The sequence below is a fragment of the Carettochelys insculpta genome, chromosome 29 (assembly GCF_033958435.1).
Source record: "Carettochelys insculpta isolate YL-2023 chromosome 29, ASM3395843v1, whole genome shotgun sequence".
Lineage (NCBI taxonomy): Eukaryota > Metazoa > Chordata > Testudines > Carettochelyidae > Carettochelys > Carettochelys insculpta.
In genome coordinates, this window is record NC_134165.1 from 1,201,624 (window position 1) to 1,218,964 (window position 17,341).

Consider the following 17,341-nt stretch of genomic DNA (forward strand, 5'->3'; position numbering starts at 1 on the left):
TGTGGGGCGGGAGGGAGAAGGAGGGTTGAGCTGCCAGGTGCTAGTCGCTCTAATGCCCCATCTGGGCTCCTCTGGAGATGAGACTGCGAATATAGTGAACCACTGAAGCCCCAGCCCCAGTCGGATGGGCAGCTGGGCACGGCACAACCCTAGCTGGAAACAGGAGGAGATTCTGGGGGGTCAAGAGAGGCAGAAGGGCTAGATCCACAGTAAAATGGGTCTGTGAGACTGACTTGGCCTTGGCAGAGACCCTGGCCCATTGGCCCAGCCCAGAGCGGGCAGGAAGAGACCCTGGCCCATTGGCCTGGCCCGGAGCGGGCAAGCAGAGGCCCTGGCCCATTGGTCCAGCCCGGAGTGGGCAGGCAGAGACCCTGGCCTATTGACCCAGCCCAGAGCAGGCAGGCAGAGACCCTGGCCCATTGGCTCAGTTCGGAGCGGGCAGGCAGAGACCCTGGCCTATTGGCCTAGCCCGGAGCAGGCAGGCAGAGACCCTGGCCCATTGGCTCAGTTCGGAGCGGGCAGGCAGAGACCCTGGCCTATTGGCCTAGCCCGGAGCAGGCAAGCAGAGGCCCTGGCCCATTCGTCCAGCCCAGAGCGGGCGGGCAGGGACCCTGGCCCATTGGTCCGGCCCAGAGTGCATGTTTAGGGACCCTGGCCCATTGGCCTGGCCCGGAGCGGGCAAGCAGAGGCCCTGGCCCATTGGCCCGGCCCGGAGCGGGCGGACAGGGACCCTGACCCGTTGGCCCAGCCTGGGCCGGTCCCAGCTCCTTTCACGCCAGCCCAGTGGCTGTGTGGGCCCAGTCCCTGCTGTGCCTGCACCTGGCCCCTCTGGGAACACAGCCCTGCACCGCCATGCGCCCGCCCGCCTGCCCGCAGGGGAACTGAAAGTGGCGTGAGCCGGAGAGCAGCTCCTGCTTCCGGCCGGGAAGGCGGCGCTGCCGCCAGCTCCTCGTGAAGGGCCGGGGGGCCCGATCCTGCCCGCGGGGCCGCGCAAGCCAGGACTGGCCCATGCGTCCCCCTGCCCCCCGCTGCCTCTCTGTGGTTTGAAGCTGCTGCGCTGAGTCACCCACTGCGGGTTTCTCTCTGGCAGCCCCAGCTGAACTCCTGCATTGGGCTCCCAGCAGGGCGCGTCCGACGGGGCTTGGCGCTGGCACTGCTCCTGGTGCCCCCTGCGCCCCCGGCTGCCCATCTCCCCAGCCCGGTGCTGCTTTGGCTGCTGGCTACTGCAGCCCTCCCTTCCCCCATCCCCAGGGACACCGCGTCCCAGCGTGGGACATGCTGCAAGTGGCACAGGAAACTGCAGCGCAGCTGATAAGGAGCCTTGCGAGGGGGGAGGGAGCCGGGCCGGGCCAGGCTGCAGGGGCTCTTTGCAGCCGGATGCACCCTGGAGCTGGCTGGGGGGCAGAAGTAGCCAGGTTGCCCCCAGGCCCCTGGGCTGGGCATCTAGCGGGGACCAGGCAGGGTGAGACACAGGCCTCTCGCCCCCCTGTCCTGCTGCTGGCAGGTCCAAGCCCAGGTTTCCTGTGGTCTCAGGGAGCTGCGGGGCCTAAACCGCAGCTGCGTTCGGGGGCGTCAGGCGCCTTGGGAGGGCCTTGCCACTCTGGGCATGGCTGGGGCTGGCAGGCTGGACCCTCGCTCAGCCCAGCCTGACACCCCATCGCCGTCCCCGGGAAAGGGGAGGAGGGGCCAGACACCAGGAGGTGAGCAAGGGGTGTCTGGGTTGAGGCGGGGGAGGCAGATGCTCGGCCAGGCTGCGCTCGCAGCCTGTGGGGCCTGAGCTGAACAACTTACTGCTGCTGCCCGCCCAGGGAGCTCTGCCGCCGGCTCCAAGTCCTGCCAGGGACAGGGCCCCAGGGCTTGGCATTCAGTGGCTGAAAGTCTCCGGGGGGCGTTCCCTGGTGCAGCTCCCCTAGTTTGGGGGAGGGGGGAAGAGGAGTCCAGCCCCTCCTTTGCACACCCCCCCCCCCGACTAGGACATGGGCTGGGGCCGCAGAGGCAGGATCTCAGGGGCGGAGCAGGAGTGGCTGGGAGCCAGGACTCCTGGTTCTGTCCTTAGCTGGGGTGGGGGACGGTGAAGCCCGATCCCAGCTTGCTGGTGTCCACTCCCTGGCCCAGACGCGGCAGTGCTGAGCAGTGCCCACAAGAGGGCACTGTGACGCTGCATCCCTGCAGTCTTGGGGTCGGGGAGGGGGTTCTCAGAGCAGTGCCCCCCCACCCCGGTCTGGGACAGAGTCAGTGAGGGGTGGCTGTTTTGGGCACTGGCCATTTCTCTTCAGCGGCCAGGAAGTGGCCGTTTCCTCCAGCGTCTGGGGCGTTGGTGGCCAAGCCAGGAGACAACCCAGGAGTCCTGGCTCCCAGCCCCCTGCTCCTCAGCCGGTCCCAGGGCTTCGGAGATGCGCTTGAGCATCAAAGGAGATTAGGGTGGGAAGAGCCATCACTTAGTCCAACCCCTGCTTGAAACGCTGCCACTGGCTGGGGGCTAGGGCCCAGGACAGACCCTGGCAGTGCCCGTAACTGACCCTGTGCTCCCCTGTCTCTCCTTCTCTAGGTAAGTACGGCCTCACTTTTCCTGGGCCTGTGCACCGGGGCCTGTATGAGCCCCAGGGCTGTTTCCGTCTCAGTCCTTGGCACCAGGCTGGTCGCGCCCCAGCCTGGCATCCTGCTGCATGTCCCAGGTAACTTGGGACACAGTGGCTGAGGGCTTGGGCACGTCTGGATGCTTCCCAGACCCTAAACGCTCAGCCCCTGGCCCAGACCCTGCAGGGCCGAGAGACCCCTGGAGCGCTGCCCGGTCCCTCGAGGGGAAGGGAGGTGGGATCTGGGTGCAGCGTGGCCATAGGGGCAGACCTAACCCGGCCCGTTTGGGACGTTGTCCCCGGCATGCCGGCTGGCGAGCAGCCTGAGGCTCCCTCCCCTGCTGCTGGTGCGCGCTGGCTCCCTCTCACTTCCTGTCCGAAAGCGCCTTGTGGCATCACTGTGGGCCGTCGGGATCCGCTCTGCCCCACCTAGAAGTGGCTGCAGTTTGCGGGGAAGCTAATGGTTTCCTAGGGCTCTTTGCCAGGGCCAGAGGCCGGTGCCGTGCACAGCCCTGTGGATCTGGCCCAGTTCCTGCACTGCCACTGATTCCGTGTGTGACCTTGGGCAAGTCTCCGGCTCGATGCCCGGGTGGCGGTGGGGCCACCTGATGGCTGTTTGGGCCGGGGTGGTTTTGGGGCAGGGATTGGCACAAGGGGACCCTGATCTCAGCTGCTGTCTGGGTGGTGGCTGGCACAGCAGGCCGGGGGCACCGACTGTGGCTGGGAGTCGATCTCCTGCACCGCAGCCTTGCCTCCCCTGCACTTCCTGTCCTAAACTGCAGTGGGCTGTTCCACAACGTCCTGCCCCAGAACTGGCCGCATTTCAGGGGCTGATGGATTCCCCTGGAGCATTGGGGGCTGAGGCCTGGCCCACCTCCTGACATGCCTGCAGTAGCCCCTTCCCCACCCCTGTGCTGGGAGAGTCCCAGGCTGCCGGCCAGGTAGCAGCGATGGGATTCATGTCAGGCCACCCAGTGCCAGGGCCAGACCAGGGAGACCAATTCTGGCCTCCCTTGAAGTCGGTGCAGGCTGAGGGGACAGGATCTGCCCTTTCCTTGGCAGACAACCCTGGGTGACGGGGGTTTGCCAACTCCCTGGGGCAGATCCCTCAGCTGGGGTCAGGCCGCCGTCTCCATGGAGTGAGTCAATTGACACCCTGTTAAGTGCACAGACCTGACGTGTTCCTCGAGGACAGCAGCTGTGGCGTGGAGGTGCCTGAGTCCTGTCCCCAGCTCTGGGAGGAGAGTGAGGTCCAATGGTTAGTGAGGTCAGGTGAGAGCTGGGACGCCCGGGTCCGTTACTCCGCCCTGCTCTGTGCGAGACTCGGGGAGCAGGAGGGAGACACCGAATTCCTGCTCTGGTCTGTTTCTTTCTGGCTGGTGTGCGGGAGGCTGGGCTGGCACTGGGGCGGGGGGAGAGTTCTGCTGTGTCCCAGATCCATTCTTCAGCCAAGCTCCCCACTGCAGGGCCTGACAGCCCCACCCCTGGGGGAGCCCCCAAGTGTCCCCACTGCACACAGCGGGGGGGGGGCTTGTTGGAATGTTTCTCTAATGGGGGGGGGGTGTATGTGGGAAAAGTGTGGTGTGCAGAGGGGCACAGGGATCTGTGGGGCGTATGTCTGGGGGTTAGTGCAGGGGGCTGGGAGCCAGGACTCCTGGGTTCTCTCCCTGGTGCTGGGAAGGCAATGGGGGCTGGTGGTGAGAGTGCGGGGCTGGGAGCCAGGACTCCTGGGTTCTCTCCCCGGTGCTGGGAAGGCAATGGGGGCTGGTGGTCAGAGCAGGGGACTGGGAGCCAGGACTCCTGGGTTCCCTCCTGGCTCTGGGAGGGCAGTCGTGGCTGGTGGTCAGAGCAGGGGACTGGGAGCCAGGACTCCTGGGTTCCCCGGGCCGGGCAGGGCGTGCGGAGCACTGCGCAGTGCGGCCCCTCCCCACAAGGGACTGGTGCCACTGGTTCCCCGGGGCTCCTGGAGCTGTGGGGCTCTGTCGTCACTGGTCGGTAAATAAGGAGGCGGGGCTGGTCCCCTCCCCTCCCGGAGCCGGGGAATCCGGGAAGACCCGGAGTAGGTGGAAGGGAGCCGGAGCTGGCAGAGATGGGAACGGGTGGGACAGCCGGGATCTTTACTCCCCAGGCGCCCCCCTCCTCTTTGTCTGCAACCCTACAATAACAACCCACCTGCCCCCCCTCAGCAACCCTACAGGGACAACCCCCCCGTGCCGCACAGCGGCGTGCTGTGTGGGGAGAAGGGCCTAGTGGTTAGAGCAAGGGGCTTGGCACCAGGACTCCTGGGTTCCCCGGTTGACTCCCACCCCCTTGCCCTGGGCACCGGTCCCTGCTGTGACCGTGGCTTTGCCCCCGTGTGGAGGCCCTGGCCCAGGTGCTGGTGTGCACACGCGTGTGTGCTCCGTGTCTGGGCGGCACTTGGCAGAGCTCTGCGGGGTTCGCTTGGAGCCCCCTCAGGCCCAGGCGGGGTGGGGGAGACATGCCTGGCGCTGAGCCGCAGCCCGGCCCGTGGGCGAGCCCAGTGCCCCGGGCCGCGCCCGGCCCCGAATCCGCCGCCGGGCTTTGCAGGCGGCCGCGGCCCTTCCCCTGCCCGCCGGCGCCCCGTACCCTGCCTCATGCCAGCGCGGGGCTCCCCCTCGTGCGGCCCCGGACTCCTGGGTCCCGCCCGGGCCATGCACTTCTCCTTCGGCGAGGCGGAGCTGGGCCGGCCCCGGCTGAGCAGGTCGGTGAGCGCCGCGGGGCGGGGGCGTTTGCACGTGTGCACACCCGGCTGTGTCTGTGCCCTCTGAGGGTGCGCCCGCCCGCGCTTAGCGCTCGTGCCGGGGGGCTGCGTGTGCACACTCGGGTGTGCACATGGGTAGTGCTCGTGCCGGGGACTCCGTGTGCACACTCCAGTGCGCGTGTGGGTAGTGCTCGTGTCAGGGGGCTGAGTGTGCACGCTCGGCTGTGCACGTGGGTAGTGGTTGTGCCAGGGCACTGCGTGTGCATGTAGGTAGCACTTGTGCCAGGGGGCTGTCTGCACACTCGGGTGTGCACATGGGTAGCACTTGTTCCAGGGGAGTGAGTGTGCACACTTGTGTGTGCATGGGTAGTGCTTGTGCCAGGGGATGGAGTGTGCACGCTTGTGTGTGGGTGTGTGTGTGTGGGTAGCGCTCCTGCCAGGTGACTGAGTGTGCACACTCAGGTGTGTCTGTGAGTAGCGCTTGTGTCAGGGGACTGTGTGCACTGTTGCCCCAGGGGCTGCACTCAGGGCGGCATGGCCTGGCTCCGTGCCCATGACCCTGCCTGTGCAGGCTGGGGCCTGGTGACCCCCTTACCTTTGGGGCTGGGCCTGGGGTTCCTGCAGGCTCTGCTGCCTGACCAAGGGGCATCAGCTGGAGAGCAGCTCACAGCCTCTAGCTTCTGGCCCTGCCCCCTCTTTCTGAGGCTGTTCGGTGACCTGAGTTTGCCAGGTCTCAGCTTCAAGTTCACGGGCCTCTTGCTGGGCAGATGAGGTCTGCGCAGGACGCGGAGCCCCTGGAGTGGTCCTTGAGGGGCGCTGGGACGCCAAGGGGCAGGACTTTCATGCTATGGTGTCGAGCCCCGGCCCAGGCTCTGGGCTGGCTGGTTTTGCAGCAGGCTCCCCTGCTCCCTACCCTGTCTGATAGGAGGACCCGATGCAGGGCTGGGGAGCGGGGGACCTGGGGCTCTGGGGCTTGGCTCCTGCTCGGGCTGGGAGCCAGGAGGCAGCCACTGCTGGAGCCTCCGGCCCTGAAATGTCAAGCAGGAAGCAGGAACCCGGAGCTCTATTTTCACCTGGCCTGGGGATAACATCACGTCCTGGCTCTGTGCCCCACTGCCCCATGGCCCGGGGTGCTCTGATGCCTTTTTTGCTCCTGTGCTCTCCAGGAGCCGGGAGCTCGGTCCCAGGCACTGCCCTGGACTTAGGGAGCATTCGGGGTGCTCAGGTCAGCTGCCCGTTGCACCTGACGACAGAACCGGCGAGGATGCCCTGGAGCAGCCAAACGCACCTCCCCCCAGTGTGGGTGGCAGGTGGGAGCCCCTGTTTGCAGCCCTGGCGCAGGGGCTGGACGGGACCAGCTCTAGGCGGACGTGGAGAGCAGAGGGAGCATTTGACTGGAGGCAGGACCTTGGGGTTAGCTGCAGCGTGGGCCAGGCTGGGCAGGGGTTGGGCCTGGCACTGGGTTCTGTTCCCAGCTCTGCCACTGACCTTGGGCAAATCACTCTGCTGCGCCGCGCCTCAGTTTTCCACCTCCCTATTAGATGGGACAGGAGCTGTCTGTCACTCCAGGTCTGGGCAGCGCCCAGCAGGACGGGGCCCTGATCTCGGCTGGGGTCTGGGCAGTGCCTGGCACTATGGGGCCCTGATGCGGTCCAGGGTCTGGGCAGCGCCTGGTATGATGGGGGCATGATCTCGGCCAGGGTCTGGGCAGCGCCTGGCATGACGGGTCCCTAATCTCAGCCAGGGTCTGGGTAGCGCCTGGTGCAACGGGGCCCTGATCCTGGACAGGGTCTGGACAGCGCCCAGCTCTGGCTCCTCTGGGGCTGTTGTACTGTGACCTGATCAGGTGTTGAGGGGCTCTGGCATGGAGGGTGCAGCTGGATTCTCCTCTCTCCTCCCCAAAGCTGCCTCCCTGCCCCATGCCTTCAAGTGGGGGCGGCTGTGCCCGAGGGCCCAGCCCCTGCTGGTTCATGTCTGCCCTGTGCCCCTGGTGCTGGTGGGCAGAGACCTGCTTCTAGCAGGGCAGGAGAGTGTGTAGTGCTGCAGCTTCACCAGCGTGTGACGAGGCCTGCACTAGTGTCCTGGAGTCACTAGTTCTTGCACGGGGGGTTGCACTGGTGCTGTGGCTATCCCCCTACATGGTGCTTAGTGAGCTTGGTTGCGGGGGTCGGTTCAGGTTCTGTGGGGGCTGGAGGGGAGCCAGAGGCACCGCTGGGCTTGGAGCAGGTAGAACTGCCCCCGCCCCGTGTTCCTGGCTGTTCTCCGCCTATCGGGACGTGTCTCTGTAGCTTTGAGACCAGACCCGCTCGTGACTGGCAGAACCAAGCAGACCCGTCCTCCCACTCCGCACCCTGGGTTTCCCTCCGTCCCAGTCCTGCCTGCAGCCAGCTCCCAGGAGCGTAGCCCATGTTCAACGCCAGGTCCGAGCCTGTCCCTGGACGCCCCGAGGAGGGGGGGACAGGGGACGCCCATGGGCCGTCTGACTTCCGGGGAGGGAGGAGCAGAGCCTTGTTTATTCTCCTGCAGCCTTTTGCAAATATCCAGGCAGCCAGCTTCACGGTGCAGCACACACAGGACCATGGTTGTGCAGTGGGTGGGGAAACTGAGGCACAGGACAGGGTCACAGAGAGTCCGTGGAGGAGACTGAAACCCCGGCCCCTGTCCACCAGCCTCTGTTCTATCCGCTGGACTCCCCTCCCCTCCCCTCCCCTCCCCTCCCAGAGATGCCTGTGGGTCTGTCCTGTGCTTCTTCCCTGGGTCCTGTGCCTTCAGCTCCTGCCTGGGTTTAGCAGCTTTGAGCAGGGGAGATGGGCCAGGCTGAGGGAGGGGTTCTCAGGCTTCAGTGGGGTAAGGGATCCCCAGTAGGGGGGCTGCCACAGGGGTACAGGAGTCCCCCATCCCCCCACAGCTGCATCTGGCCAGGGCCACTGCCCTGAACTGAGCTACAGCCGATGGGCCCCTCCCTCTGGAAATCCCAACCACACCCAGCCCGGGGGCGGCTGGGCAGCCCCCTTCTGGCTGCATGTTGCCAGGTCGGTCCCCTGCCCCGAGCTTCCCAGCACAGTGTCAGCTGGTACCTCTCCTGCCCCTCCCCCATTTCTGTCTGCCTGAAATCCCTCTCTGCCGTACCCAGCCCCCGCAGGTACCAAGGCATTCAGCATTTACAGAGGGAGAAACTGAGGCAAGGAGCTGGGACTTGCCTGGGGCATCCAGCATGGCAGTGGCAGAGCAAGTTTCCTGAGCCCCAGTCCCATGTTCTGTCTACTGGTCCTCTCCTGATCGTGCGTGGCCAGCTGATGCCAGCCTGAGGGGACCCAGCGCCCTACTCCCCAGGCTGCTCCCTTCCCGCCCTCGGCTGATAATTCCCTGCCTCACCCCAGGGCTCCCTAATCTTATCGTTTCCTGCAGCCCCCCAGCCTCCCGTGTGACATCAGCACCTGTGAGCCAGCCCTCCACATGCACGCATGCGTGTGTGTGTGTGAAAGAGAATGTGCGATTGCACATGTGCAGTTCAGTATGTCTGTGTGGAGTGGAATGCAGTGTGCGTGCACAAATGCAGGTGTGCAACGCAGTGTGTGCATGCAGTTCAGTATATCTGCAGTGCAGTGCAGTGTGTGTGCACAAATGCAGGTGTGCAATGCAGTGTGTACATGCAGTTCAGTATGTCTGCAGTGCAATGCAGTGTGTATGCACAAATGCAGGTGTGCAATGCAGTTGTGTGTGCAGTTCAGTATGTCGGTGTGCAGTGCAATGCAGCGTGTATGCACAAATGCAGGTGTGCAGTGCAGGTTGTGTGTGAGCAGTTCAGTACATGTGTAGTGCAATGTGCACGTGCTCAGTGCAATTTACATTCTGTGCATGCTGCATGTGCCCCTGGGGGGTGCGCACAACCCTGCCTGTGTAACACAGCAGTGCCCCCAGCAGCCAGAGGGCACAAGGATGCACCCAACACCTCCGTTCTTCTTCCCAAGGAGCCCCTGGCCTGAGCCTCTTCCCCTCCCTGGGTGTCCAGAGCCAGGACTCCTGGGTTCTCTGCTCCAGGGGAAAGTGGGCTCTAGGTTGGAGCAGGGGGCTGGGAGCCAGGACTCCTGGGTTCTCTCCAATGTTCCCTCTAATTGTTTCTCTGCAATGTGGAATATTTTTTCTGGGTGCCCTGAGGCCCGTGTGGATGTGCACCTCCACACCCAGCTGTGGGCGCTTGGCTGGGCAGTCCCTGCATCTGCCACGAGCGGCCACCCCCGTGCCCATGGAACGGTGCTTCTCTCCACAGCTCTGCTGCTCTCCTAGTCTGAGACCCTGACAGAGACCCTGCTCCCCCCCGTACCTCCCTTTCCCTGGCGGTTTAGTTCGGGGGGCCGGGATATGGGGCAGGGGGTTGTGCCTGGTGCTGAGGAAGCAGGGCCTGTCCCAGGGCTTCTGGTGTCGAACCCTCTGTAAGGTGCTTTGTTCAGGCAGGTGCCAGCCTGAGCAGTTGTGTGGTGTGGTGTGTGTGCAGCTGTGCACAGCCTGGGTGTGCTTGGTAGGTGCACACTCCTGCCCTGGCTGGTGCGCAGTGAGCGTGCAAAGTGGGTGCACACTCCTGCCCTGGCTGGTGCGCAGCGAGCGTGCAAAGTGGGTGCACACTCCTGCCCTGGCTGGTGCGCAGCGAGCGTGCGAAGTGGGTGCACACTCCTGCCCTGGCTGGTGCGCAGCGAGCGTGCGAAGTGGGTGCACACTCCTGCCCTGGCTGGTGCGCAGCGAGCGTGCGAAGTGGGTGCACACTCCTGCCCTGGCTGGTGCGCAGCGAGCGTGCGAAGTGGGTGCACACTCCTGCCCTGGCTGGTGCGCAGCGAGCGTGCGAAGTGGGTGCACACTCCTGCCCTGGCTGGTGCGCAGCGAGCGTGCAAAGTGGGTGCACACTCCTGCCCTGGCTGGTGCGCAGCGAGCGTGCGAAGTGGGTGCACACTCCTGCCCTGGCTGGTGCGCAGCGAGCGTGCGAAGTGGGTGCACACTCCTGCCCTGGCTGGTGCGCAGCGAGCGTGCGAAGTGGGTGCACACTCCTGCCCTGGCTGGTGCGCAGCGAGCATGCAAAGTGGGTGCACACTCCTGCCCTGGCTGGTGCGCAGCGAGCGTGCGAAGTGGGTGCACACTCCTGCCCTGGCTGGTGCGCAGCGAGCGTGCGAAGTGGGTGCACACTCCTGCCCTGGCTGGTGCGCAGTGAGTGTGCGAAGTGGGTGCACACTCCTGCCCTGGCTGGTGCGCAGCAAGCGTGCGAAGTGGGTGCACACTCCTGCCCTGGCTGGTGCGCAGCAAGCGTGCGAAGTGGGTGCACACTCCTGCCCTGGCTGGTGCGCAGCGAGCGTGTGAAGTGGGTGCACACTCCTGCCCTGGCTGGTGCGCAGCGAGCGTGCGAAGTGGGTGCACACTCCTGCCCTGGCTGGTGCGCAGTGAGTGTGCGAAGTGGGTGCACACTCCTGCCCTGGCTGGTGCGCAGCGAGCGTGCGAAGTGGGTGCACACTCCTGCCCTGGCTGGTGCGCAGTGAGCGTGCGAAGTGGGTGCACACTCCTGCCCTGGCTGGTGCGCAGCGAGCGTGCGAAGTGGGTGCACACTCCTGCCCTGGCTGGTGCGCAGCGAGCGTGCGAAGTGGGTGCACACTCCTGCACTGGCTGGTGCGCAGCAAGCGTGCGAAGTGGGTGCACACTCCTGCCCTGGCTGGTGCGCAGCGAGCGTGCGAAGTGGGTGCACACTCCTGCCCTGGCTGGTGCGCAGTGAGTGTGCGAAGTGGGTGCACACTCCTGCCCTGGCTGGTGCACAGTGGGTGTGCACAGTGGTTGTGCGCAGTGGGTGCACACTCCTGCCCTGGCTGGTGCGCAGGGGATCCAGACTCCTGCTCTGGCTGGGGGGGGGAGGTGTGCTCATGCCCCCCAGGCCCAGCAGCCGCCGAAGGGTTAAATGGTGGGGCTGAGGCACACTAACTCCGGGAGCCCAGGAGCAGCAGCTGGCACTGCCTGGCATCCCTGCCCTCGCCCCCAGCACAGGGCAGGGGCACTCCAGAATGCCTGTGCCCTTGCAGGGGCCCTGCTAGCACTGGCTGGTGCGCAGCAAGCGTGCGAAGTGGGTGCACACTCCTGCCCTGGCTGGTGCGCAGCGAGCGTGCGAAGTGGGTGCACACTCCTGCCCTGGCTGGTGCGCAGTGAGTGTGCGAAGTGGGTGCACACTCCTGCCCTGGCTGGTGCGCAGCGAGCGTGCGAAGTGGGTGCACACTCCTGCCCTGGCTGGTGCGCAGCGAGCGTGCGAAGTGGGTGCACACTCCTGCCCTGGCTGGTGCGCAGCGAGCGTGCGAAGTGGGTGCACACTCCTGCCCTGGCTGGTGCGCAGTGAGTGTGCGAAGTGGGTGCACACTCCTGCCCTGGCTGGTGCGCAGCGAGCGTGCGAAGTGGGTGCACACTCCTGCCCTGGCTGGTGCGCAGCGAGCGTGCGAAGTGGGTGCACACTCCTGCCCTGGCTGGTGCGCAGCGAGCGTGCGAAGTGGGTGCACACTCCTGCCCTGGCTGGTGCGCAGTGAGTGTGCGAAGTGGGTGCACACTCCTGCCCTGGCTGGTGCACAGTGGGTGTGCACAGTGGTTGTGCGCAGTGGGTGCACACTCCTGCACTGGCTGGTGCGCAGGGGATCCAGACTCCTGCTCTGGCTGGGGGGGGAGGTGTGCTCATGCCCCCCAGGCCCAGCAGCCGCCGAAGGGTTAAATGGTGGGGCTGAGGCACACTAACTCCGGGAGCCCAGGAGCAGCAGCTGGCACTGCCTGGCATCCCTGCCCTCGCCCCCAGCACAGGGCAGGGGCACTCCAGAATGCCTGTGCCCTTGCAGGGGCCCTGCTAGCACTGGGAAAAGGACCACGACTGGGGGCAGGGCTCAGGTCTCCCCAGCCCCCAGGAGGACCAGCAAAGCCAGCTTGAGGGGGCAGGTGGGGTGTGAGCACGGAGCTCCCTGGTCCCCAGCAGCCCTCAGCCCTGGCACAGGCACTGCCAGCTTGGCCTGAGGCCGGGGCCTGGGCAGCCCCCTCCCAGGGGCACACTGACGGGCGGCCGAGGCAGGCACCAGTGCAGGCTGGGCTGCAGGGGCTGCGGGTCGGGAGTTAGGTGCACCGGCAGGGCTGGGGGCGGTGGGGGATGGGGCATGGGGTGGGGGAGGGGAATGGGTGTGATAGGGTGGGTGGGAGCAGGGGAGGGGCATAGCGGGGAATGGGATGGGGAGCTAGGTGGGGTGGGGGTGGAGCCTGACAAGGGAGAAGGAGATGGTGGGGAACGGGGGGAGAGGAAGAGAGAGGGGCAGGGTGCAGTGGGGGAGAGTGGGGGAGGGGAGTGGGGTGTAGTTGGGGAGGGGAGTTTGGGGAGCAGGAAGGGAGCATGGCATGGGGGGCAGGGTGTAGCGGGGTGGGGAAAGGGAGTTGGGGGGAGCAGTGGGGTGCAGGAGGGGAGCATGGCGTGGGGGGGTGGGGGCTGTGGCTGAGGTTGTAGCAGGGTGTGGGAGGGAAGGTGGGGGAGCAGCAGGAGGCAGTGGGGAGTAGGAGGGGAGCATGGTGTGGCAGGGAGGGGCTGTGGGTCGGTGCAGCAGGGTGAGGAGGGGAGTTGGGGGGCAGGGAGGTGCAGGAGGGGAGCATGGCGTGGGGGTGGGGGCTGTGGGTCAGGGTGCAGCGGGGTGGGGGAGGGGAGTTGGGGGCAGTGGGGTGCAAGAGGGGAGCATGGTGGGGGGGTGGGGGCTGTGGGTCAGGGCGCAGTGGGGTGGGGGAGGGGAGTTGGGGGCACTGGGGTGCGGGAGGGGAGCATGGCGTGGGGGTGGGGGCTGTGGGTCAGGGCGCAGTGGGGTGGGGGAGGGGAGTTGGGGGCACTGGGGTGCGGGAGGGGAGCATGGCGTGGGGGTGGGGGCTGTGGGTCGGTGCAGTGGGGTGGGGGAGGGGAGTTGGGGGCACTGGGGTGCGGGAGGGGAGCATGGCGTGGGGGTGGGGGCTGTGGGTCGGTGCAGTGGGGTGGGGGAGGGGAGTTGGGGGCACTGGGGTGCGGGAGGGGAGCATGGCGTGGGGGTGGGGGCTGTGGGTCAGGGTGCAGCGGGGTGGGGGGGAGCAGCCGCCTGCCTGCTGGGACAGGGAAAGCAGACGCCAGGCGGGCGGTGGCGGGGGCAGGAAGCCCAGAGCCGGCAGTTCCGGGGGCCCTGGAGTTGGGGCCTGGGGCCCTCGCCCGCCCTGCACCGCCAGCCCCTCTCCAGCTGGGGGGCAGGAAGCCAGCCTGCCTCAGTGGGAGCAGCCCCCCCAGCCTCTCCCCGGCCGGGTGGAGCAACTTCCGCCGTGCGGCCCCATGCGGCCCGGCTCCTGCAGGGCTCTGGCCTGGGCAGCTCTCAGCCGTGGGGGGCAGCCCCGACCCCCCCCAGCCCCCCCAGCCATGCTGCACTAGCCATGGCCTTGCCCTGCAGCTCTCTGCACCCCTGCAGGTGAGTGGCTGGGCCAGGGGTTGCTGGAGAGGCGGGGGCAGGAAGGGGCTGGGGGGGGGGGAGCCAGTGCCTGGGTCCAGCCGGGGGGGGCAGTGCTGGGTGCCAGCCTGGGTCCAGCCAGGGGTGGGGGGCAGTGCTGGGTGCCGGCCTGGGTCCAGCTGGGGATGGGGGGCAGTGCTGGGTGCCAGCCTGGGACCCCCTCACCCACCTCTGTCTCCTGCAGCTTCGACGTGGAGAATGGCCCCTCCCCGGCCAGGAGCCCCCTGGACCCCCAGGCCAGCCCCGGCCTGGTCCTGCACCCCAGCTTCCCACCCGGCCAGCGACGCGAGTCCTTCCTGTACCGCTCGGACAGCGACTATGACCTGTCCCCCAAGACCATGTCCCGCAACTCCTCTGTCGCCAGCGAGGCGTGAGTGCCCCGGCCCGGCCCCCCGCTGCTCCCCGCTGCCCTGGGCCTGGCCCCCTGCTGCCTGCTGCCCCCCGTGCTCTGCCCCCCGCTGCCTCAACCCTAGCCCACTGCTGCCCCTGGCCCGGCCCCACACTGCCCCTCGAGCTCTGTCCCCCACTGCCCTGGTCCTGGCCCCCGGCTGCACCCAGAGCTCTGCACCCCACTTTCCCCGGCCCAGCTCCCCGCTGCCCCCTGAGCTCTGCCCCCTGCAGCCCCTGGCCCATCCCCACACTGCCCCCGAGCTCTACCCCAGCCGGACCCCCACTGCCACCCCTGAGCTCTGCCCCCAAAGCCCAGCCCCCTGCTGCCCCCCAGTGCAAAGCCCTAATGTGGAGCCTCCGGCACAGCCACCCCAAGCTCACCCAGGAAGTGGGGCCCCCAACCCACCCCCCGGCCCAGCCCCATGCCGCAGATCCCCAGAGCTCGCCCAGGACACAGGGCCTGTCACTCACCGGCCTCCTCTTCTGCCACGCAGCCACACCGAGGACCTCATAGTGACGCCCTTTGCCCAGGTGGGTGCTGCTCTGGCGCGGGGTTGGGGGCTGGTAGTTGTGGGCTCGGGGCGTCGGCCCTCGCCAGTGGGCCCAGGGCAGGACGGTTCTCCTCCGCTCCAAGCAGCCGGGGCCTGATCCTGGGTTGTCTTCTACTCTTCGGCCCCCACCCCACAGCCTGTTTCTGGCTCCAGCCTGGGTCACAGGCCCCACAGGGGGTGGGGGGTTTGCCTGTTTGGAGGACCTCAGACTGACTGACCCCCGCAGGCAGCCCCAGTTTGCTACCCCGGCTGTGCTGCCACGGCAGAGCCAGAGCTGGTGGGGGGAGCCAGGGGGCTGTTGGGGCCCCCCCAAGGTACAGCTCTGGTTCCAGCAGGAGCCAGGTGGGCGCATGGGGCAGCTGGGAGGGGCCAGAGGTCGGGGGGCCCTTGGGGCAGAAAGTGGCCAGCTCCAGGGTTGTGGCCCCTGGCAGGGAGGGGGTCAGCCCCCCACGTGCTGGCTGCAGCCTGGGCCGCCTCTCCCCACAGGTGCTGGCCAGTCTGCGCAGCGTGAGGAGCAACTTCTCCATCCTGGCCAATGTGCCGACCCCCACGTCCAGCAAGTGAGTGAGCCCCGGGGCCCAGCCCCCTTCTGCTGCTCTGGCTGGGGGTCGTGGGGGTCAGCGGGCGAGTCATGGGGGCCTCCCCCGGCAGAAGTAGCAGAATAGCCCCTAAATACTCAGAGCAAAGTGCTGCCCCCCTGCTGCATTGCAGCCCGTCTCTGTGCCCTGCCCCTGCCCCTGGGACCATGGGGGAGCCGGGTGTGGCGCAGGCACCTGCGTGGGGGAGCCGGTGGCTGAGTCTGTGTCTTGTCCCCCCGCAGGAGGTCGCCTGTGGGCAGCCAGCCGACCTGCAAGGCGATGCTGTCAGGTAACCACTCATGGGCACCCCCAGCCTCGCCCGGGTGATGGGGGCCCGTGGGCACATGGAACCACCTCGGGGGCATCTCATGGGTCACCCAGCTTGAGCGAGACGGTGGAGGGGAGCTAGTTAAAGGGGGAAACTGAGGCAAGGGTAGGGCCAGCTCCACCATGATTGTGTGAAATGTTAGCATCAGAGCTGGGGAGAGAACCCAGGAGTCCTGGCTTCCAGACCCCCCTCCCCACTCTTACCACTGGACCCCACTCCCTGCCCCCCAGAGCTGCGGAGAGAACCCAGGAGTCCTGCCCACCTGCTCTCACCACTCCCAGCCCCCGGCTGGTAGGTGCTGGTGGACTCAGCTGAGGGGCAAGTTCCCCACAGCCCTTCAGACCCCTGGGTCCTTACCTGCCCGGTGCTGATGGCAGCTCTTCTGTCCTGCAGAGGAGACCTACCAGCAGCTGGCCAAGGAGACCCTGGAGGAGCTGGACTGGTGCCTGGACCAGCTGGAGACAATACAGACCTATCGCTCCGTCAGTGAGATGGCCTCCAACAAGGTGGGGCTGCACCCCAGCACCCAGCTGGGCACCCCCGGGTGGGGCTTGGGGCCCATCCCTGTGTCCGCCGCTTGAGTGTCCATCCTTTGCCAGCGCTGCACAAACCCATCTGTCTGGCCAGCCAGCTGGCTGGCTGGCTGTCCCTGCACAAATCTGTCTGGCTGGCCGGCCGGCCGTCTGTCCCTGCACAAATCTGTCTGCCTGGCCGGCCAACCGTCTGTCTGTCCCTGCACAAACCCGTCTGCCTGGCTGTCTTGTCCGTCTGTCTGTCCCTGCACAAACCCGTCTGCCTGGCCGTCTTGTCCGTCTGTCTGTCCCTGCACAAACCCGTCTGCCTGGCTGGCCGGCCGTCTGTCTGTCCCTGCACAAACCCATCTGCTTGGCCGTCTTGTCCGTCTGTCTGTCTCTGCACAAACCCGTCTGCCTGCCTGGCCGGCCGTCTGTCTGTCTCTGCACAAACCCGTCTGCCTGGCCGTCTTGTCCGTCTGTCTGTCCCTGCACAAACCCGTCTGCCTGGCTGGCCGGCCGTCTGTCTGTCCCTGCACAAACCCGTCTGCCTGGCCGGCCGTCTGTCTGTCCCTGCACAAACCCGTCTGCCTGGCCGGCTGTCTGTCTGTCCCTGCACAAACCTGTCTGCCTGGCTAGGCTGTCCCTGCACAAATCTGTCTGCCTGGCTGGCCGGCCGTCTGTCTGTCTCTGCACAAACCCGTCTGCCTGGCCGTCTTGTCCGTCTGTCTGTCCCTGCACAAACCCGTCTGCTTGGCTGGCCGGCTGTCTGTCTGTCCCTGCACAAACCCGTCTGCCTGGCCGGCCGGCCATCTGTACCTGCACAAACGCGTCTGCCTGGCTGGCCAGCCGGCCGTCTGTCTGTCCCTGCACAAACCCATCTGCCTGTCACTCTGCCCCATTTACCCAACCGCCCAATCTCTTCCCGTCTCTCCCAGCCAAGCTCTTCCCCACATGTACCCCCTGCTGCCCCCCCCAGGTTCGAAGGTGCCCCTCACCGCGGCTGCCTGGCTCGGACGTGAGCTGGCTCTGGGGTCCCTCGGGGCTGCAGGCCGATGAGCAGGGAGGGGCAGGTCTGTGCCTGGCAGATCCCTGGGGGTGCAGTGGTCGTCTGGGCACCAGATGTGCGTGGGCAGCCGTGGGACTCCCTGCTGCAGGCCCGTGTCCTGGCGCTCTGGAGAGC

The 17,341-nt window shown here is 66.9% G+C and overlaps 1 protein-coding gene across 6 annotated transcripts in view; it reads left to right on the forward strand.

Moving 5' to 3' along the window:
* The window catches only part of PDE4A (phosphodiesterase 4A), an 80,066-nt gene that overhangs the window by 47,675 nt on the left and 15,050 nt on the right, over positions 1-17,341 (forward strand). For 2 of the 6 annotated variants that reach the window (XM_074980363.1, XM_074980364.1), the window contains exons 2-6: positions 13,984-14,169; positions 14,684-14,720; positions 15,227-15,300; positions 15,561-15,607; positions 16,040-16,152. In XM_074980363.1, coding sequence (XP_074836464.1) covers positions 13,984-14,169; positions 14,684-14,720; positions 15,227-15,300; positions 15,561-15,607; positions 16,040-16,152 — 457 coding nt within the window. Of the gene's footprint in view, positions 1-4,312; positions 5,299-13,983; positions 14,721-15,226; positions 15,301-15,560; positions 15,608-16,039; positions 16,153-17,341 lie in introns of those variants that run through there. The other 4 variants (XM_074980365.1, XM_074980360.1, XM_074980362.1 and 1 more) reach the window with 4 other exon arrangements.